The sequence below is a fragment of the Anolis sagrei genome, chromosome Y, assembly GCF_037176765.1.
Source record: "Anolis sagrei isolate rAnoSag1 chromosome Y, rAnoSag1.mat, whole genome shotgun sequence".
Lineage (NCBI taxonomy): Eukaryota > Metazoa > Chordata > Lepidosauria > Squamata > Dactyloidae > Anolis > Anolis sagrei.
Genome location: NC_090035.1, coordinates 2770897 through 2791462, shown reverse-complemented (window position 1 = coordinate 2791462; position 20566 = coordinate 2770897). Strand labels below are relative to the sequence as shown.

At 47.7% G+C, this 20566-nt stretch overlaps 2 protein-coding genes across 3 annotated transcripts in view; one reads left to right on the top strand and one right to left on the bottom strand.

Annotated features, from left to right (window-relative positions):
• LOC137095427 (dynein axonemal assembly factor 5-like) overlaps window positions 1-8232 on the bottom strand; it is a 46775-nt gene extending 38543 nt beyond the window's left edge. Inside the window, exons 1-3 of the mRNA XM_067462090.1 lie at window positions 7605-8232; window positions 3842-4026; window positions 1489-1613 (exon numbers count right to left, since the gene is read on the bottom strand). Coding sequence (XP_067318191.1) covers window positions 1489-1613; window positions 3842-4026; window positions 7605-8181 — 887 coding nt within the window. The 5' untranslated portion in view covers window positions 8182-8232. The remainder of the gene's footprint in view (window positions 1-1488; window positions 1614-3841; window positions 4027-7604) is intronic.
• Window positions 8233-16068: 7836 nt separating this feature from the next.
• Window positions 16069-20566, top strand: part of LOC132780031 (cAMP-dependent protein kinase type I-beta regulatory subunit) — a 218707-nt gene continuing 214209 nt past the window's right edge. For both annotated transcript variants that reach the window (XR_010908815.1, XM_067461656.1), the window contains exon 1: window positions 16069-16443. The gene's annotated coding sequence lies outside the window, so the exon portion shown is untranslated. The remainder of the gene's footprint in view (window positions 16444-20566) is intronic.

Below are 20566 nucleotides of genomic sequence, written 5' to 3'. Positions count from 1 at the left end.
TACGTAAAAATCCCACTGGATCATTGCAGCGCGCCCAAATACCTGGGAGTCACTCTGGACCGTGCTCTGACCTACAAGAAGTACTGCCTGAACATCAAGCAAAAAGTGGGTGCTAGAAACAATATCATGCGAAAGCTGACTGGCACAACCTGGGGATCACAACCAGACACAGTGAAGACATCTGCCCTTGCGCTATGCTACTCTGCTGCTGAGTATGCATGCCCAGTGTGGAACACATCTCACCACATGGGCATTATCACGGGGTGCCTGCCCCCTACACCACTGGAGAAATTACACTGCTTAGCCGGTATTGCACCACCTGACATCCACCGGGAAGTTGCAGCCAATAGTGAAAGGACCAAGGCAGAGACACCTCCAGCTCATCCCTTGTTTGGATATCAGCCAGCACGTCAACGACTTAAATCAAGAAATAGTTTTCTAAGATCCACAGAGACACTCGCTGGAACACCTCAGAAAGCGAGAGTCCAAAAGTGGCAGGCTCAAACCCAAACCCTCAACCAATGGCTGATACCCAATGAGAGACTCCCTCCTGGGCACACAGAAGACTGGGCGACTTGGAAGGCATTGAACAGACTGCGCTCTGGCACCACGAGATGCAGAGCCAACCTTCAGAAATGGGGCCACAAAGTGGAATCCACGACATGCGAGTGTGGAGAAGAGCAAACCACTGACCACCTGCTGCAATGCAACCTGAGCCCTGCCACATGATGCACAAGGGAGGACCTCCTTGAGGCAACATCAGAGGCACTCCAAGTGGCCAGATACTGGTCAAAGGACATCTAATCAACTACCAAGCTTGCAAACTCTGTGTCTTTTGTATGTATGTTTGTTTGTTCTGTCAAAAAAGTAATACAACTGTTCGGTTGCCTGACACAATAAATAAATCACCAAAATTGGGTGGCCAATGGCAACATTCACACTTGCCTCCAACAAACAAGAGTTCTTTCTCCCACCCTGGACATCATTCCACAGATATATAAGCCCTACTTGCCTAGTTTCCAACAGACCTCACAACTTCAGAGAATGCCTGCCAGAGATGTGGGCGAAAAGTCAGGAGAGAATGCTTCTGGAACATGGCCAGAAAGCCCGGAAAACTCACTGAAACCAAGTGATTCTGGCCACGAAAGCCTTCAACAACACAATTATGATAATATTTATTATTCAATGTATTTATTTAGGCCCCTTCTACACTGTCATATAAAATCGAGATTATTTGCTTTGAACTGGATTATATGGCAGTGTAGAAAGAGCCTCAATGAGCCCTTCCACACAGCCATATAACCTAGAATATCAAAGCAGATAAGACATAACATCTGCTTTGAACTGGATTAGCTGAGTCCACATTGGCATATAATTCAGTTTAATGTGGATTGTGTGCAGCTGTGTGGAAGGGGCCAGTCGCTTCCCAAACGGATTAGCCTCAATCTTTGCATTCTCATATGCTGGTGTACTCTTGAGTCTGCTTACTTGTTCTCATGCATTTCATCAGTCAGGCCACTGAGCAGCAGAGGAATTAACTTGTGAAAATAAGAATATCTATCCCGAAGGTGTAGCAGCCACTCTCCAATGACACTGATCACAGCCTCCCTCACCTAGGAAAGGACAAGGAAGAAAAGAAAAGGAGTCGATTCCATTTCCACCCAATATTAAGTCAGGCTGCTGTACTACAAAACCATCCTACTAGGTCTTGTCAGGATCTTGGGTTCTCTTTCAAGCAAGGTCTTCAAAACAGGGAAATAATAATAATAATAATAATAATAATAATAATAATGAGATTTGTGGAATACCCAAAAGCCAGATCACATGCTCTGAGAGAATGAAATGAGAAGTACAGGTGGATGTTTCTTGTGGAACAATGAATACTAGCTAACAGTTACTCAATTAATAGAAGAACGAAAGACTGTCCAAATACCCAGTGTTAACGTTATGTCTCCTAGTAAAGGTGTCTCCTCAGCATCTCTAGCCAGCACAGACAATGGGTAAGGATGATGGGAGTAGCAGTCTATTAACCTCTGGAGAATTGATTTCCAAACCTGTCATGTTGGTGACACATTTGTTAGACATGCATCCTTTTGCAACACCGTAATTTGCTTTTACTAGCAAGCAAGAGGGTGGACCAGCAGGGACAATGGGAAAAGATTATGCAAGTGACAGTCTAGTAATCTCTTGAGAAGAGTTTTCCAAACTTGGGGTGTTGGTGACACGCTTGTTAGACATTCATCCTTTTGCGACACCGCAATTCAGTTTTACTAGCAAGCAAGAGGGTAAACCAGTACAACACTGGGAAAGGATGATGGGAGTAGCAGTCTATTAACCTCTGGAGAATTGATTTCCAAACTTGTCATGTTGGTGACACACTTGCTAGACATGCATCCTTTTGCGACACCGTAATTTAGTTTAACTAGCAAGCAAGAAGGTAAACCAGCACAGACAATGAGAAAAGATGATATGGGTGACAGTCAAGTAACCTATGGAGAAGAATTTTCCAAACTTGGTGGGTTGATGACACGTTTATTAGACATACATCCTTTTGCAACACCACAATTCAGTTTTACTAGCATGCAAGAGGGTAAACCAGCACAGACAATGGGAAAGGATGATACGGGTGTGAGACATTCATCCTTTTGTGACACCGTAATTCTGTTTTACTAGCAAGCAAGAGAGTAAACCAGCACAGACAATGGGAAAGGATGATGGGAATGGCAGTTTAGTAACCCTAGAGAAGAGCTTTCCAAACTCGTCATGAAGGTGCCACATTTGTTAGACATACATCCTTTTGCAACACCACAATTCAGTTTCACTAGCAAGCAAGAGGGTAAATCAGCACAGACAATAACAAAGGATGATGGGAGTAGCAGTCTAGTAACCTTTGGAGAAGAGTTTTCCAAACTTCTCATGTTGATGACATGCTTGTTAGACATGCATCCTTTTGCAACACCGTAATTTGCTTTTACTAGCAAGCAAGAGGGTGGACCAGCAGGGACAATGGGAAAAGATTATGCAAGTGACAGTCTAGTAATCTCTTGAGAAGAGTTTTCCAAACTTGGGGTGTTGGTGACACGCTTGTTAGACATTCATCCTTTTGCGACACCGCAATTCAGTTTTACTAGCAAGCAAGAGGGTAAACCAACACGGACAATGGGAAAGGATGATGGGAATGGCAGTCTAGTAACCTCTCGAGAAGAGTTTTCCAAACTTGTCATGTTGGTGACATGCTTGCTAGACATGCATCCTTTTGCAACACTGCAATTCAGTTTCACTAGCAAGCAAGAGGGTAAACCAACCTCTCATATGATTTTCACACAATATGTGTCTGTCTCTGTGTTTCATATAATGTTTACTGTTTATACAAGCGTTGGAATTGTTTCCTTCACACATCTTATGCGCTACTGCTGATTCTTGTGTAGTTCCCTGCTCCATGTGGTTCATCACAAACATTGCTGTCAACATTTTCTTTTCTTAATTAAAAACTTATCAATTTTAGTGATAATTACTGCAAGTCAATCAAACAGCATCAGCACTCAACTTCTGTAGCGATTACGGCTCTTTAGAGGTAGGTGCTCTAACTGTGCCTAAAAGGGGTTGGACTAGATGCCCTTTGGGGGTCCCTTCCTCCTCCTCCTCGCTCTCCCTGGCTCTGATTTGTTTGTAGGAGCAGGCATGTACATGGGGAGGAAAGCGTTTTTCAGGTGACATGCCTAAGTACTACATGTGACACACTAGTGTGTCCTGACACACCATTTGGAAAACTCTGATCTGATAGGTCAAACACTCCCCACCCCGTTGTTGTAAAGCAAGACTGACTGAATTAAGAGGTTACCTGTGGGATGTCGTCAAAACACCGTTGGGCCAGGTGGGAGAGCACATCGTCCAGAGACTTCGCATTGCCAAACTGAATCACTGCTCCTGTGGCCTGAATGACAGCAACACGGACCCGATAATGCTGGTGGGAAATGGCTTGCATCAAAGGGCCAATGAAGCTTTCCGATTGCAGGTGAAAATGTTCTAGGATGGAAAATAAAATATCCAGTCTCATTTTCTACTTTACACCACGTAACAAGAAATTACATGTGTCTACATTGTCATATACTGTTTTTACTCGCATCTATTGCACTACTGGAACACCCGGTGGCGCAGTGGGTTAAACCGCTGAGCTGCTGAACTTGCTGACCTAAAGGTCACTGTTTCAAATCCAGGGACCAGGGTGAGCTCTATCTTTTGCCAACCTACACACACACACACACACGTGTGTGTCCCATCCCTGTGAAATAATGTCCAGGGTGGAAGAAAGAACTCTTTTCTGCTTCAGGCGGGTGTGAATGTTGCAGTTGGCCAACTTGATTAGAACTGAATTGCCGAGCAGCTTCAAAGACTGGCTGCTTCCTCCCTGGGGGAATCCTCACAACCTCTGAGGATGCCTGTCCTAGATGTGGGCAAAACATCAGGAGAGAATGATTCTGGAATATGGCCAGATAGTCTGGGAAACTCCCAGAAACCTTATTATTATTATTATTATTATCATCTTCGGGTTTAATTGGGGCGGCGCGGGCAGAGGCGGCGATGGCCTGCCTCTGTGTGGGCGGGAAGGGGTCTCAGAGGGTTGCACAGAAAATATATACACACACACATATATATATGTGTGTGTGTGTATATATATATATATCTCCCTGTGAAATAATGTCCAGGGTGGGAGAAAGAACTGTCTGCTTGAAGCAGGTGTGAATGTTGCAGTTGGCCAGCTTGATTAACATTGAATTAATAATAATAATAATGGAGCCCCCGGTGGCGCAGTGGATTAAACCCCTCTGTCGGCAGGACTGAAGACCGACAGGTCGCAGGTTCGAATCCAGGGAGAGCACGGATGAGCTCCCTCTATCAGCTCCAGCTCCTCATGCGGGGACAGAAAAGAAGCCTCCCACAAGGATGGTAACACATCAAAACATCCAGGCAATGTACCCCTGGGCAACATCCTTGCAGACGGCCAATTCTCTCATACCAGAAGCGACTTGCAGTTTCTCAAGTCACTTCTGGCATGACAAAATAATAATAATAATAATCATCATCATCATCATCATCATCATCTTTATTTATATGGCGCAAACAGAAATGGGATAAATGGTCACTCTCCAATGGCCTTGCAGCTTCAAAGCCTGGCTGCTTCCTGCCTGGGGGAAATCCTCACCACCTCAGAGGATACCTGTCCTAGATGTGGGCGAAACGTCAGGAGAGAATGCTTCTGGAATATGGCCAGATAGCCTTGGAAACTCCCAGAAACCTTATTATTATTTTTATTGTTATCATCTTCAGGTTCCCCTGGGGTGGAGCGGGCGGCGAATCCGCAAATTAGCTGTTTGTCTTTTAATCCTTACATGTAGCCCGCCCATTGTCACTGCGCCTGTCTATTGTAATTTTCACATTGTTACGTATCCACATGTATTATGTAATTATGATGTTATTGTTTATTGTTTGTGTTTAAGGTTGTGTTTTGGTTTTCTTTGTTGTAATTGTTGCTCGGGCTGGGCCTTATGTAAACCGCTCTGAGTCCCTATTGGGAAGATGGTGGTGGGGTATAAATAAAGTTTATTATTATTATTATTGATTAGCATTGGATTAGGATTGATTTAGGATTGTCTGCGTGCCGTCATCTTTCTTTAAAAACCCTATCCTAGTTTACTCTACCTTGTTCATGCCCAGCATTTAAAATTTTAATTATTACATTTGGCCTGGCCATAGGTTTTTAAATGCTGTATGCTATTGTTATTGTTTATTGCTTATTGTGTATATTTTGGTTTTGAGTTTTATTTTAACTGTTTTGTATTGATTATTTGTCATTGCTTTTGTTTATTGATGTGCTGTGGGCTTGGCCTCATGTAAGCTGCAACGAGTCCCTTGGGGAGATGGTAGCAGGGTACAAATAAAGTTTTTTTTATTATTATTGTTGTTGTTCTGTCACCGCTGGACCTGAAATGAAGTGCCTTTAAGAGAGGATGTATGGGTTGAATCCAGCAGGAAGCCAGGGCCCCCGAAAAGAAGCCTTTAGAGAAATTTCCCTTATTAAACAGTCTTTATGAGGCTTGAGCTTAAATATAACAGTCTTTTATTGATGAACAAACAGGAATTGTAAAACTTTCTTAACAATTTCTTGGCTCTTGCAATCTTGTTCACAGGGAACAGGCACTATCTTCAAAAAACCTTGTTTAAAGGAAAATTCCCCTTTCTAGCTCCTCCCAGGATGCTGTGAACCTAAACCTTATTGATGTGGATTCGCTACCATCTCTTCGGTCATCTGGAGAGGCCCTGCTCGTGATCCCACTGGCGTCGCAAGCGAGCTTGGTGGGGACGCAGGACAGGGCCTTTTCCGTGGTGCCCCCCCCGACTCTGGAACACCCTCCCCAAAGACCTTAGACAGGCCCCTACATTGGCAGTCTTCAGAAAGAACGTGAAGACCTGGCTTTTCCGATGCGCCTTCCCAGATTAGGAAATCTCCACTACCAAGTCCCATAAGCACTTTATCAGAACCAAGGATTGCTGCACATCGCACATCGCACTTGCCCTGGAAGCCCTATATACACCTCCTGTCACATCAGCACTTTTAATCTTGTACCCATTGCTCTGGCCCGGCCCAGTTTTATTGTGTTTAGTGTATTGTGCCTGTTGTTTATTTTGCTTTATTCTGTTTTTAATTGTTTGATTTGCTTAGATTGTATTGTTGTGTTGTGTGTTGAGGCCTCGGCCTGTGTAAGCCGCATCGAATCCTTCGGGAGATGCTAGCGGGGTACAAATAAAGTATAATAATAATAATAATAATACCGGGCTGAACTGTGTCTCCACGCCGAGCGAACCTATCAAAAGGCTTGTAATCACTTAGCTGCTTTGATGGTTAGAGCTGTTATTCCCTCCGGAATTCCTCAGGGCTGTAAGGCTGTTTCCCCGGAACCTTTGGGAATCTTTAGGGGCTCTCAAGACTGTTCTCCCCCAGAAAGTCTTAAGGGACAAAGCCTTTGCACAGGAGGACATCTGTATACATCCTCTGCATTGACTTCCTTTGCTGAGACTAACTGAAAAATGGCCCCTTCCCTCCAAAAAACCCAGAGAGGGGCGGGACCAGGGATCCTAACTATTATTGACAGGTGGCTTGCCCTATGAATGCAGCCAAAGGATGTATACATCCTCTGCATTGACTTCCTTTGCTGAGACTAAGTGAAAAATGGCCCCTTCCCTCCAAAAAACCCAGAGAGGGGTGGGACCAGGGATCCTAACTGTAATAGACAGGTGGCTTGCCCTATGATTGCACACTACAACAGGAAGCCACCCTACTGCAAAATCCCAAGCCTGGGATTGCAAACCAACATTTAATTCAAAGCAAATAAAACTGGAGCTCCTGGAACAGCTGTTCCAGAACACTTGCAGCTTCAACGCCTGGCTGCTTCCTGCCTGGGGGAAATCCTCACCACCTCTGAGGATGCCTGTCCTAGATGTGGGCGAAACGTCAGGAGAGAATGCTTCTGGAATATAGTCCGAGAAACTCCCAGGAACATTATGATGATGATGATGATGATGATTATCTCTAACTGGGGGTTCACCTGGGGCGGCGCGGGCGATGGAAGCGATGGCGGCGCAGGCCTGTCTTTGGGCGGCCGGGAAGGGGTCTCGGAGGGCGGCTCGGAAGGCGGGGGCGGCGTCGGGCAGGTAGGGCACCAAGGCCGGGCCCTGGCAGGCGCCGAGCAGGGCGGAGAGGAGCTGGAGCAGGCCCAGGCGGAGCTCCTCGCAGGACTCGCCTTGGCCTTGGCCTTGGCCGGCCTCGCCTTGGCACAACCGCTGCGCCAGCGCCGGCACCACCACGGGCAGGGCGGACGAGGCCAAGGGCGAGAGGCCTTGCCCATCTCCGAGTCCCAAAGCCCGCCGGAGCAGCGCCAAAGCCTCCTCGCGGCACCGCTCGGCCGGGTCGGAGAGGGCGCAGCGGAGGAGAGGCCTCAGCACCAGGCGCTCCAGATCCTCCGCCGGGAAGGCCGCCTCCCCGCGCTCCCCTGAGGACAAGGCCGCCCCCAAGCCGGACAAGGCCTCCAGGCGCGCCCCGCGGGGACCCTCCGCCTTCAGCGCCTGCCCCAGCGAAGCCGCCCACGCCCGCCGCGCCTGCGGGTCCCCGGACGGCCCCGACATGCTGGCCCACTCTACTCCAACGCCGCCTTCCTCGAGACTAGGCCGCGTTGCTAGGGCAGCGCACCGTTGCTAAGCACGCGCCCGGCTCCTCGCGGCGCTTTTGCGACCTCGCTTTGCGGCGGATCTCGCTTTACGGCAATCCAGCTTCCCCTATTAACCCTTAACGTTCTGGTGGGCTTTAGGAGGAACATTCAAAGCTCTCTTCTTAAAGAAACCTTAAAGTTTGAACTCAGATTTTCCCAGGCTCAGCCAGGCCTTCAAATGCTAATGAAGGTGATCAGTTGAAACATCCACACCTAGCTCCAGCAGAGAACAGTCCTTTGTCCCACCCTGGACATTCCACAGATATATAAACCCATTGTCCTAATTCCAACAGACCTCACTACCTCTGAGGATGCTTGCCATAGATGCAGGCGAAACGTCAGGAGAGAATGCCTCTCGACCATGGCTATATAGCCCGAAAAAACCTACAACAACCCAGGCCATTATATGCTAATGAAGGTGGTCAGTTGAAACATTCACACCTAGCTCCAGCAGACAAGAGTCCTTTGTCCCACCCTGGTCATTCCACAGATATATAAACCCATTGTCCTACTTCCAACAGACCTCACTACCTCCGAGGATGCTTGCCATAGATGCAGGCGAAACGTCAGGAGAAAATACCTCTAGACCATGGCCATGTAGCCCAAAAAAACCTACAACCCAGGCCATTATATGCTAATGAAGGTGGTCAGTTGAAACATTCACACCTAGCTCCAGCAGAGAAGAGTCCTTTGTCCCACTCGCTTTATGGCGAACCCCCCCCCCTTTACGGCAATCCTGCTTTCCCTATTAACTCTTAACGTTCTAATGGGCTTTAGGAAGGACATTCAAAGCTCTCTTTGAACTCAGGACTTATAAACTCGAGGAAGAAGAATCTGGACCAGGTCTAGGCCAACTTGGGCTCTCCCTTAAGGGATTTTGGACTCCAGCAGACAAGAGTCCTTTGTCCCACCCTGGTCATTCCACAGATATATAAACCCATTTTCCTAGTTCTAACAGACCTCACTACCTCTGAGGATGCTTGCCATAGATGCAGGCGAAACGTCAGGAGAAAATGCCTCTAGACCATGGCCATGTAGCCCAAAAAAACCTACAACAACCCAGGCCATTATATGCTAATGAAGGTGGTCAGTTGAAACATTCCCACCTAGCTCCAGCAGAGAAGAGTCCTTTGTCCCACCCTGGTCATTCCACAGATATATAAACCCATTGTCCTAATTCCAACAGACCTCACTACCTCTGAGGATGCTTGCCATAGATGCAGGTGAAACGTCAGGAGAGAATGCCTCCAGAACATGGCCATATAGCCCGAAAAAACCCACAAGAACCTAGTGATTCCAGCCATGAAAGCCTTCGACAGTACTCTGAACTCAGGACTTATAAACTCGAATCTGGACCAGGCCTAAGCCTACTTGGGCTCTCGCTCCAAGAGGGATTGTGGGAGTTGAAGTCCAAAACTCCTGGAGGGAGAGCCCAAGAATCTGGAACAGGCCTAAGCCAACTTGGGCTCTCCCTCCAAGGGTTTTGGACTTCAACTCCCACAATCCCTGTTAGGGATTGTGGGAGTTGAAGTCCAAAACTCCTGGAGGGAGAGCCCAAGAATCTGGACCAGGCTTAGGCCTACTTGGGCTCTCCCTCCAGGGGTTTTGGACTTCAACTCCCACAGTCCCTGTTAGGGATTGTGGGAGTTGAAGTCCAAAACCCCTGGAGGGAGAGCCCAAGAATCTGGACCAGGCCTAGGCCTACTTGGGCTCTCCCTCCAGGGGTTTTGGACGTCAACTCCCACAATCCTCATCACCTCTGAGGATGCTTGCCATAGATGCAGGCGAAACGTCAGGAGAGAATGCCTCTAGACCAGTGTTTCTCAACCTGAGGGTCGGGACCCCTGGAGGGGTTGCGAGGGGGTGTCAGAGGGGTCACCAAAGACCATTAGAAAACACAGTATTTTCTGCTGGTCATGGGGGTTCTGTGTGGGACGTTTGGTCCAATTCTGTCATTCGTGAGGTTCAGAATGCTCTTTGATTTTAGATGAACTATAAATCCCAGCAACTACAGCTCTGAAATGTCAAGATCTATTTTCCCTAAATTCCACCAGTGTGAACATTTGGACATATTGAGTATTTGTAACAAGTTTGGTCCAGAACTATCATTGTTGAAGTCCATAGTGCTCTCTAGATGTAGGTGAACTATAACTCCAAATCTCAATGTCAATGCCCATCAAACCCTTCCAGTATGTTCTGTTGGTCATGGGAGTTCTGTGTGCCAAGTTTGGTTCAATTCCATTGTTGGTGGAGTTCAGAATGCTCTTTGATTATAGATGAACTATAAATCCTTGCAACTACAACTCTCAAATGACAAAATCAACCCCCCCCCCCCCCCAACCCCACCAGTATTCAAATTTGGGTGTATTGGGTATTTTTTGTCCCAAATTTCATCCAGTGAATGAAAGTACATCCTGCATATCAGATATTTACATTATGATTCATAAGAGTAGTAACATTACAGTTATGAAGTAGCAACGAAAACAATTTTATGGTTGGGGGTCACTGCAACATGAGGCACTGTACTAAGGGGTTGCGGCATTGGGAAGGTGGAGAAACACCTCTCAACAAAAGTTTTCTCCAGGCACTGTCAGGCCATTGTATGCTAATCAAGGTGGTCAGTTGAAACATTCACACCTAGCTCCATCAGACAAGAGTCCTTTGTCCCACCCTGGTCATTCCACAGATAAACCCTTTTGCCTAGTTCCAACAGACCTCACTACCTCTGAGGATGCTTGCCATAGATGCAGGCGAAACGTCAGGAGAGAATGCCTCTAGACCATGGCCATATAGCCCACAAAAACCTACAACAACCCATTGTATATTATTATGATTATAATTATATTGTTATATGATTAGTATTATATTGTATTACATTATATTATTAATATATGTATATACAATGTATTATATTATTAACATAGCACAATATTAGTATCATATTGTAGTACTGTTAGTATTATGTTGCATTACATTATAGTATACTTATCGGTATTATATGTATATACCATATATTGTAGTATTGTACTATACCACTATACTGCAATATTATTAGTAATATTATATATATGTACATATATATATATATTGTCTGGATTCAAATTGAAATTGAATCCAGACAAGACAGAGGTACTCCTGGTCAGTCGCAAGGCCGAACAGGGTATAGGGTTACAGCCTGTGTTGGACGGGGTCGCACTCCCCTTGAAGGCGCAGGTTCGCAGCTTGGGTGTGATCCTGGATTCATCGTTGAGCCTGGATCCCCAGGTTTCAGCGGTGACCAGGGGAGCATTTGCACAGCTCAGGCTCGTGCGCCAGCTGCGCCCGTACCTCGGGAAGTCTGACTTGGCCACGGTAGTACACGCTCTGGTCACATCCCGCCTTGACTACTGCAATGCTCTCTACGTGGGGCTGCCCTTGAAGACGGCCCGGAAGCTCCAGCTAGTCCAGCGCGCGGCAGCCATGTTACTAACAGGAGCGGGACGCAGGGAGCACACAACGCCCTTGTTGTCCCAGCTCCACTGGCTACCGATTTACTACTGGGCCCAATTCAAGGTGCTGGTGTTGGCCTACAAAGCCCTAAACGGTTCCGGCCCAAGATACCTGTTTGACCGCATCTCGGCCTACGAGCCCACGAGGACCTTGAGATCGTCCGGGGAGGCCCTTCTCTCGATCCCGCCTGCCTCACAGGCATGCCTGGCGGGGACTAGGGACAGGGCCTTCTCGGTGGTGGCCCCCCGGCTGTGGAACACCCTCCCTGTAGACATCAGACAGGCGCCCTCCCTTATGACATTCCGCAAGAGACTAAAGACGTGGTTTGAGTAAGTGCTGCAACAATTGGCAATGACGATTGGAACGGAACACGGATAACGAGATTTGGATTGTGATTCAACGATGAGACGTCGCGAATGATTTAGTGTAATTGTATTATTGATAGTGATGTTGTTTATTGTTGTTTGTGATATTGCTTATGTTGCAAATTGTACCCGTTTTTATATGTTGTACACCGCCGTGAGTCGCCCCAGGGCTGAGAACAGCGGTCTACAAGTGCAGTAAATAAATAAATAAATAAATAAATAAATAAATAAATAAATGCTCTGTTCATAATGAGTACCTTAAAAACAAAAGAACCAATGAATGAAATGCAAAGATACAGAATGGGGGACGATGAGGCCTGGCTCGAGAGCAGTACGTGTGAAAAAGATCTTGGAGTCCTCGTGGACAACAAGTTAAACATGAGCCAGGAATGTCATGTGGCGGCAAAAAAAAGCCAATGGGATTTTGGCCTGCATCAGTAGGAGCCTAGTGTCTAGATCTAGGGAAGTCATGCTCCCCATGCTCTATTCCGCTTTGGTTAGACCACACCTGGAATATTGTGTCCAATTCTGGGCAACACAATTCAAGAGAGATATTGACAAGCTGGAATGTGTCCAGAGGAGGGCAACTAAAATGATCAAGGGTCTGGAGAACAAGCCCTATGAGGAGCGGCTTAAGGAGCTGGGCATGTTTAGCCTGAAGAAGAGAAGGCGGAGAGGGGATATGATAGCCATGTATAAATATGTGAGAGGAAGCCACAAGGAGGAGGAGGGAGCAAGCTTGTTTTCTGCTTCCTTGGAGACTAGGACGCAAGGGAACAATGGCTTCAAACTACAAGAGAGGAGATTCCACCTGAACATTAGGAAGAACTTCCTGACTGTGAGAGCCGTTCAGCAGTGGAACTCTCTGTCCCGGAGTGTGGTGGAGGCTCCTTCTTTGGAAGCTTTTAAACAGGGGCTGGATGGCCATTTGTCAGGGGTGATTTGAATGCAATATTCCTGCTTCTTGGCAGAATGGGGTTGGACTGGATGGCCCAGGAGGTCTCTTCCAACGCTATGATTCTATGATTCTATGAAACCACACCAAATTTGGCAACAAAACATTTCACTACCCAAGGAGTGACCATCACTCAAAAATGTATGATTTTGTCATTTGGGAGTTGTAGTTGCTGGGATTTATAGTTCACCTACAATCAAAGAGCACTCTGAACTCCACGAACAACAGAATTGGGGCAAGCTTCCCACATTGAACCCCCATGACCAACAGAAAATACTGAAGGCCATCCAATCCAACTCCCTTCATCAGGGCAAGAAAACGTAATAAGGAACTGTGTTATATCTTTAATATTTCCATGAAGCTGCTGACGGAGATCATCCATAGGCATGGAACGGGGTGTTATCAGTATGCTTTTGTTGTTTATTCGTTCAATCACTTCCACCTCTTGGTCACCTCCTGGACCATCCCAGGCCAGAGCTACCTGTCAGCTGTGGCCACTTGCAGCTCCTTCAGAGTCAAGCCAGTCCCTTCAAGGATGCCATCCCTCCGTCTTGTCCTTGGTCGGCCCCTCTTCCTCTTTCCTTCCCCTTTCCCCAGCATCGTTCTCTTCTCCAAGCTTTTCTGTCTTCTCATGATGTGGCCAAAGGACTTCATCCTGGCCTCTGATACCCTTCCCTCCAATGAGCAGTTGGCCTTTCTTTCCTGGAGGATGGACTGGTTGGATCTTCTCGCAGTCCAAGGCACTCTCAGCACTTTCCTCCAACACCACAGCTCAAAAGCATCTCTCTTCCTTCGCTCAGCCTTCCCGAAGGTCCAGCTCTCACATCCATAGGTTACTACGAGGAATACCATTGCTTTGACTATGCAGATATTCGTTGCCAGGGTGATGTCTCTACTCTTCACTATCTCATTGAGATTGGTCCTTGCTCTCCTCCCTTTTTGCTTTAGGCGATCCCTCATAGTCCGAGGATGATGGTCCTCCAAGTTCGGTGTCCTGGAGGTGGGTCCGTAGGTGACTGTGGAGCCCTATTCTTGACCTGCATCTTCTCCTGCAGTGAGGGCATTGATTTCCATGTGGAAGGCAGTCTCAGTCAGGGTTGGCTTGATGCGCCTTCCTCTTGACACGTTTCTCTCGCCCTCTATTCGTGCCTCTTCAAATTCTGCAGCACTGCTGGTCACAGCTGACCTCCAGCTGGAGCGCTCAAGGGCCAGGGCTTCCCAGTTCTCAGTATCTATGCCAGAGTTTTTAAGGTTAGCTGCGAGCCCATCTGTCAATCTCTTTTCCTGCCCACCAACATTCCGTTTTCCATTCTTGAGTTCGAAGTAGAGCAACTCCTTTGGGAGATGGTGGTCAGGCATCCGGACAACGTGGTCGGTCCAGCGGAGTTGGTGGCAGAGGACCATCGCTTCAATGCTGATGGTCTTTGCTTCTTCCAGCACGCTGATGTTTGTCCGCCTGTCTTCCCAAGAGATTTGCAGGATTTTCCAGAGGCAGTGCTGATGGAATCGTTCCAGGAGTTGCATGTGACGTCTGTAGACAGTCCACGTTTCACAGGCGTATAGCAGGGTTGGGAGGACAATGGCTTTATAGACAAGCCCCTTGGTCTCCCTACAGCTGTCCCGGTCCTCAAACACTCTCTGCTTCATTTGGAAAAATGCTGCACTTGCAGAGCTCAGGCGGTGTTGTATTTCGGTGTCGATGTTGACTTTGGTGGAGAGGTGGCTGCCAAGGGAGCGGAAATGGTCAAAGCCCTCCTGACAAAGAGCCATGCAACCATAGTTGTAGATAGATAGATATGATTCGCACACACACACACATATGTATATGACAGATATAGTATCATAGAATCATAGAATCAAAGAGTTGGAAGAGACCTCCTGGGCCATCCAGTCCAACCCCATTCTGCCAAGAAGCAGGAATATTGCATTCAAATCACCCCTGACAGATGGCCATCCAGCCTCTGTTTAAAAGCTTCCAAAGAAGGAGCCTCCACCCCACTCAGGGCAGAGAGTTCCACTGCTGAACGGCTCTCACAGTCAGGAAGTTCTTCCTCATGTTCAGATGGAATCTCCTCTCTTGTAGTTTGAAGCCATTGTTCCATTGCGTCCTAGTCTCCAGGGAAGCAGAAAACAAGCTTGCTCCCTCCTCCTCCCTGTGGCTTCCTCTCACATATTTGTAGATGGCTATCATATGTCCTCTCAGCCTTCTCTTCTTCAGGCTAAACATGCTCAGCTCTTTAAGCCGCTCCTCATAGGGCTTGTTCTCCAGACCCTTGATCATTTGAGTCGCCCTCTTTCTCTGGACACATTCCAGCTTGTCAATATCTCTCTTGAATGGTGGTGCCCAGAATTGGACACAATATTCCAGGTGTGGTCTAACCAAAGCGGAATAGAGCATGGGGAGCATGACTTCCCTAGATCTAGACACTAGGCTCCTCTTGATGCAGGCCAAAATCCCATTGGCTTTTTTTGCCGCCACATCACATTCCTGGCTCATGTTTAACTTGTTGTCCTCCAATGTCCAAGCCGGATTCTGGTGGGTTCACCCTCTGAGCATCCCTCTTCCTGCTAATCTCCAGATTTGAAAGGGGCCCCTAAATAAAGACAATGATATATTGCATGTTCCAGAGTAGGCAAACCAGACAATCTCCACATCAACACTGTCAAAGGAACAAGAAATACTGCTTACCCACAAGCATCAAGATATTACATATATACTAGAAGGCAACACGTTCTCTTTGCTTTATTTCCCAGATCACCAGACTGGGCCACCGCAACGCCTGGCAGGGGACAGCTAGTTAATAATAAATCCTACTAATTTTTGTACAACTCCTACCAGGACAATTTATTTATTATTCCAAGACCTTTTGAGCAGAAGAGACTGAGCTCACAGGTGAGTGAGTGAGTGAGTGAGTGAGTGCAGGTAAGGATGCCTTTCTGAAGGGCCAGAATCCCATAGGATGCTGTGTGTGCCTTTCTGTCTCTCTGATTGTGTGTTTTCCTCTCTCCAGGAGGAAGAGGGAGGCTGAGCTTGCTCCTGAGTGACAGTGGCAGGGCCTCCCTGTGTGTGCAAAACTCCCGGCGGCTTGGTGTGCAAGGAGTGCCAAATCTGGAGTGGCGGAGAGAGAGACGCCGTCGAGACATCTGGGGCCGGGGGAAGGCTTTCCCCCTCTTCTCCCCCTTCCTTTGGAGATTAGCAGGAAGAGGGGTGTCCGGACGGAGAACCCACCAGAATCCGGCTTGGCCATTGGAGGAGGAAGAGGAGGAAGAGGAGGCTGCACTGCGGAATAACGGGAGCGCAAAGAGGAAGAGGCCAAGGCTGCTCCCTTGACTGCTGCTCTGGCTGATTGTCTCGGATCCAACCACCCAGGTATTTATACATGCTGCTGCACATCTGATGCACTCCCCACTCGAGACTCGGCTCTCCATCCCTTTGTGCTTCTTCCCAGGCAGCCCACCATGGCTGGGAAGGAAGGAGCTCGGCAGCACAAAAGGCTGTTGCTGATGGAGGCCAGGGGAGGGGGTGGCATGCAGGAATGTCCTCCCTCTCTCCATAGAGAAGCCTGGCACAAGGGTGCTGGGTACCCAAGGCCTTGACTGATTGATTGATTGATTGATTGATTGGGGGGGATGAGGAATGTCCTGGCACAAGGATGCTTTCATCCCTGGGTACCCAAGGCATTGATTGGTTTGTTGGTTGGTTGATTGGGGGGATGAGGAATGTCCTGGCACAAGGATGCTTTGAGCCCTGGGTACCCAAGGCATTGATTGACTGATTGATTGATTGGTTGGGGAGGATGAGGAATGTCCTGGCACAAGGCTGCTTTCAGTGCTGGGTACCCAAGACCTTGATTGACTAATCAATTGATTGATTGATTGATTGATTGGTTGGTTGGTTGGTTGGTTGGTTGATTGGGAGGATGAGGAATGTCCTGGCACAAGGATGCTTTCAGTGCTGGGTACCCAAGGCCTTGATTGACTAATCAATTGATTGATTGATTGATTGATTGGTTGGTTGGTTGGTTGATTCGGGGGATGAGGAATGTCCTGGCACAAGGATGCTTTCAGTGCTGGGTACCCAAGGAATTGATTGATTGACTGATTAATTGGTTGGTTGGTTGGTTAACTGGGGGGATGAGGAACGTCCTGGCACAAGGATGCTTTCAGTGCTTGGTACCCAAGGCATTGATTGAATGATTGATTGGTTGATTGGTTGATTGGGGGAATGAGGAATGTCCTGGCACAAGGATGCTTTCAGTGCTTGGTACCCAAGGCATTGATTGAATGATTGATTGGTTGATTGGTTGATTGGGGGAATGAGGAATGTCCTGGCACAATGATGCTTTCAGTGCTTGGTACCCAAGGCATTGATTGAATGATTGATTGGTTGGTTGGTTGGGGGATGAGGAATGTCCTGGCACAAGGATGCTTTCAGTGCTTGGTACCCAAGGCATTGATTGATTGATTGATTGACTGATTGATTGGTTGATTGGAGGGATGAGGAATGTCCTGGCACAAGGATGCTTTCAGCCCTGGGTACCCAAGGCATTGATTGATTGATTGATTGGTGGATGTGGAATGTCCTGGCACAAGGATGCTTTCAGTCCTGCGTGCCCAAGGCATTGGTGGGTGGTTGGTTGATTGATTGATTGGGGGATGAGGAATGTCCTGGCACAAGGATGCTTTCAATGCTGGGTACCCAAGGCCTTGATTGTCTGATTGATTGATTGATTGGTTGATTGGGGGGATGAGGAATGTCCTGGCAGAAGGATGCTTTCAGCCCTGGGTACCCAAGGCATTGATTGATTGGTTGGTTGATTGGTTGGTTGATTGTGGGGATGAGGAATGTCCTGGCACAAGGATGCTTTCAGCCCTGGGTACCCAAGGCATTGATTGATTGACTGATCGATTGGTTGATTGGTTGATTGAGGGGGGATGAGGAATGTCCTGGCACAAGGATGCTTTCAGCCGTGGGTACCCAAGGCATTGATTGATTGATTGATTGATTGGTTGATTGGGGGGATGAGGAATGTCCTGGCACAAGGATGCTTTCAGCCGTGGGTACCCAAGGCATTGATTGATTGATTGATTGACTGATTGATTGGTTGATTGGGGGGATGAGGAATGTCCTGGCACAAGGATGCTTTCAGCCCTGGGTACCCAAGGCATTGATTGATTGATTGATTGACTGATTGATTGGTTGATTGTGGGGATGAGGAATGTCCTGGCACAAGGATGCTTTCAGCCGTGGGTACCCAAGGCATTGATTGATTGATTGATTGATTGGTTGATTGGGGGGATGAGGAATGTCCTGGCACAAGGATGCTTTCAGCCGTGGGTACCCAAGGCATTGATTGATTGATTGATTGACTGATTGATTGGTTGATTGGGGGGATGAGGAATGTCCTGGCACAAGGATGCTTTCAGCCGTGGGTACCCAAGGCATTGATTGATTGATTGATTGACTGATTGATTGGTTGATTGGGGGGATGAGGAATGTCCTGGCACAAGGATGCTTTCAGCCCTGGGTACCCAAGGCATTGATTGATTGATTGATTGACTGATTGATTGGTTGATTGTGGGGATGAGGAATGTCCTGGCACAAGGATGCTTTCAGCCGTGGGTACCCAAGGCATTGATTGATTGATTGATTGATTGGTTGATTGGGGGGATGAGGAATGTCCTGGCACAAGGATGCTTTCAGCCGTGGGTACCCAAGGCATTGATTGATTGATTGATTGACTGATTGATTGGTTGATTGGGGGGATGAGGAATGTCCTGGCACAAGGATGCTTTCAGCCCTGGGTACCCAAGGCATTGATTGATTGATTGATTGGTGGATGTGGAATGTCCTGGCACAAGGATGCTTTCAGTCCTGCGTGCCCAAGGCATTGGTGGGTGGTTGGTTGATTGATTGATTGGGGGATGAGGAATGTCCTGGCACAAGGATGCTTTCAATGCTGGGTACCCAAGGCCTTGATTGTCTGATTGATTGATTGATTGGTTGATTGGGGGGATGAGGAATGTCCTGGCAGAAGGATGCTTTCAGCCCTGGGTACCCAAGGCATTGATTGATTGGTTGGTTGATTGGTTGGTTGATTGTGGGGATGAGGAATGTCCTGGCACAAGGATGCTTTCAGCCCTGGGTACCCAAGGCATTGATTGATTGACTGATCGATTGGTTGATTGGTTGATTGAGGGGGGATGAGGAATGTCCTGGCACAAGGATGCTTTCAGCCGTGGGTACCCAAGGCATTGATTGATTGATTGATTGATTGGTTGATTGGGGGGATGAGGAATGTCCTGGCACAAGGATGCTTTCAGCCGTGGGTACCCAAGGCATTGATTGATTGATTGATTGACTGATTGATTGGTTGATTGGGGGGATGAGGAATGTCCTGGCACAAGGATGCTTTCAGCCCTGGGTACCCAAGGCATTGATTGATTGATTGATTGATTGGTGGATGTGGAATGTCCTGGCACAAGGATGCTTTCAGTCCTGCGTGCCCAAGGCATTGGTGGGTGGTTGGTTGATTGATTGATTGGGGGATGAGGAATGTCCTGGCACAAGGATGCTTTCAATGCTGGGTACCCAAGGCCTTGATTGTCTGATTGATTGATTGATTGGTTGATTGGGGGGATGAGGAATGTCCTGGCAGAAGGATGCTTTCAGCCCTGGGTACCCAAGGCATTGATTGATTGGTTGGTTGATTGGTTGGTTGATTGTGGGGATGAGGAATGTCCTGGCACAAGGATGCTTTCAGCCCTGGGTACCCAAGGCATTGATTGATTGACTGATCGATTGGTTGATTGGTTGATTGAGGGGGGATGAGGAATGTCCTGGCACAAGGATGCTTTCAGCCGTGGGTACCCAAGGCATTGATTGATTGATTGATTGATTGATTGGTTGATTGGGGGGATGAGGAATGTCCTGGCACAAGGATGCTTTCAGCCGTGGGTACCCAAGGCATTGATTGATTGATTGATTGACTGATTGATTGGTTGATTGGGGGGATGAGGAATGTCCTGGCACAAGGATGCTTTCAGCCCTGGGTACCCAAGGCATTGATTGATTGATTGATTGATTGGTGGATGTGGAATGTCCTGGCACAAGGATGCTTTCAGTCCTGCGTGCCCAAGGCATTGGTGGGTGGTTGGTTGATTGATTGATTGGGGGATGAGGAATGTCCTGGCACAAGGATGCTTTCAATGCTGGGTACCCAAGGCCTTGATTGTCTGATTGATTGATTGATTGGTTGATTGGGGGGATGAGGAATGTCCTGGCAGAAGGATGCTTTCAGCCCTGGGTACCCAAGGCATTGATTGATTGGTTGGTTGATTGGTTGGTTGATTGTGGGGATGAGGAATGTCCTGGCACAAGGATGCTTTCAGCCCTGGGTACCCAAGGCATTGATTGATTGACTGATCGATTGGTTGATTGGTTGATTGAGGGGGGATGAGGAATGTCCTGGCACAAGGATGCTTTCAGCCGT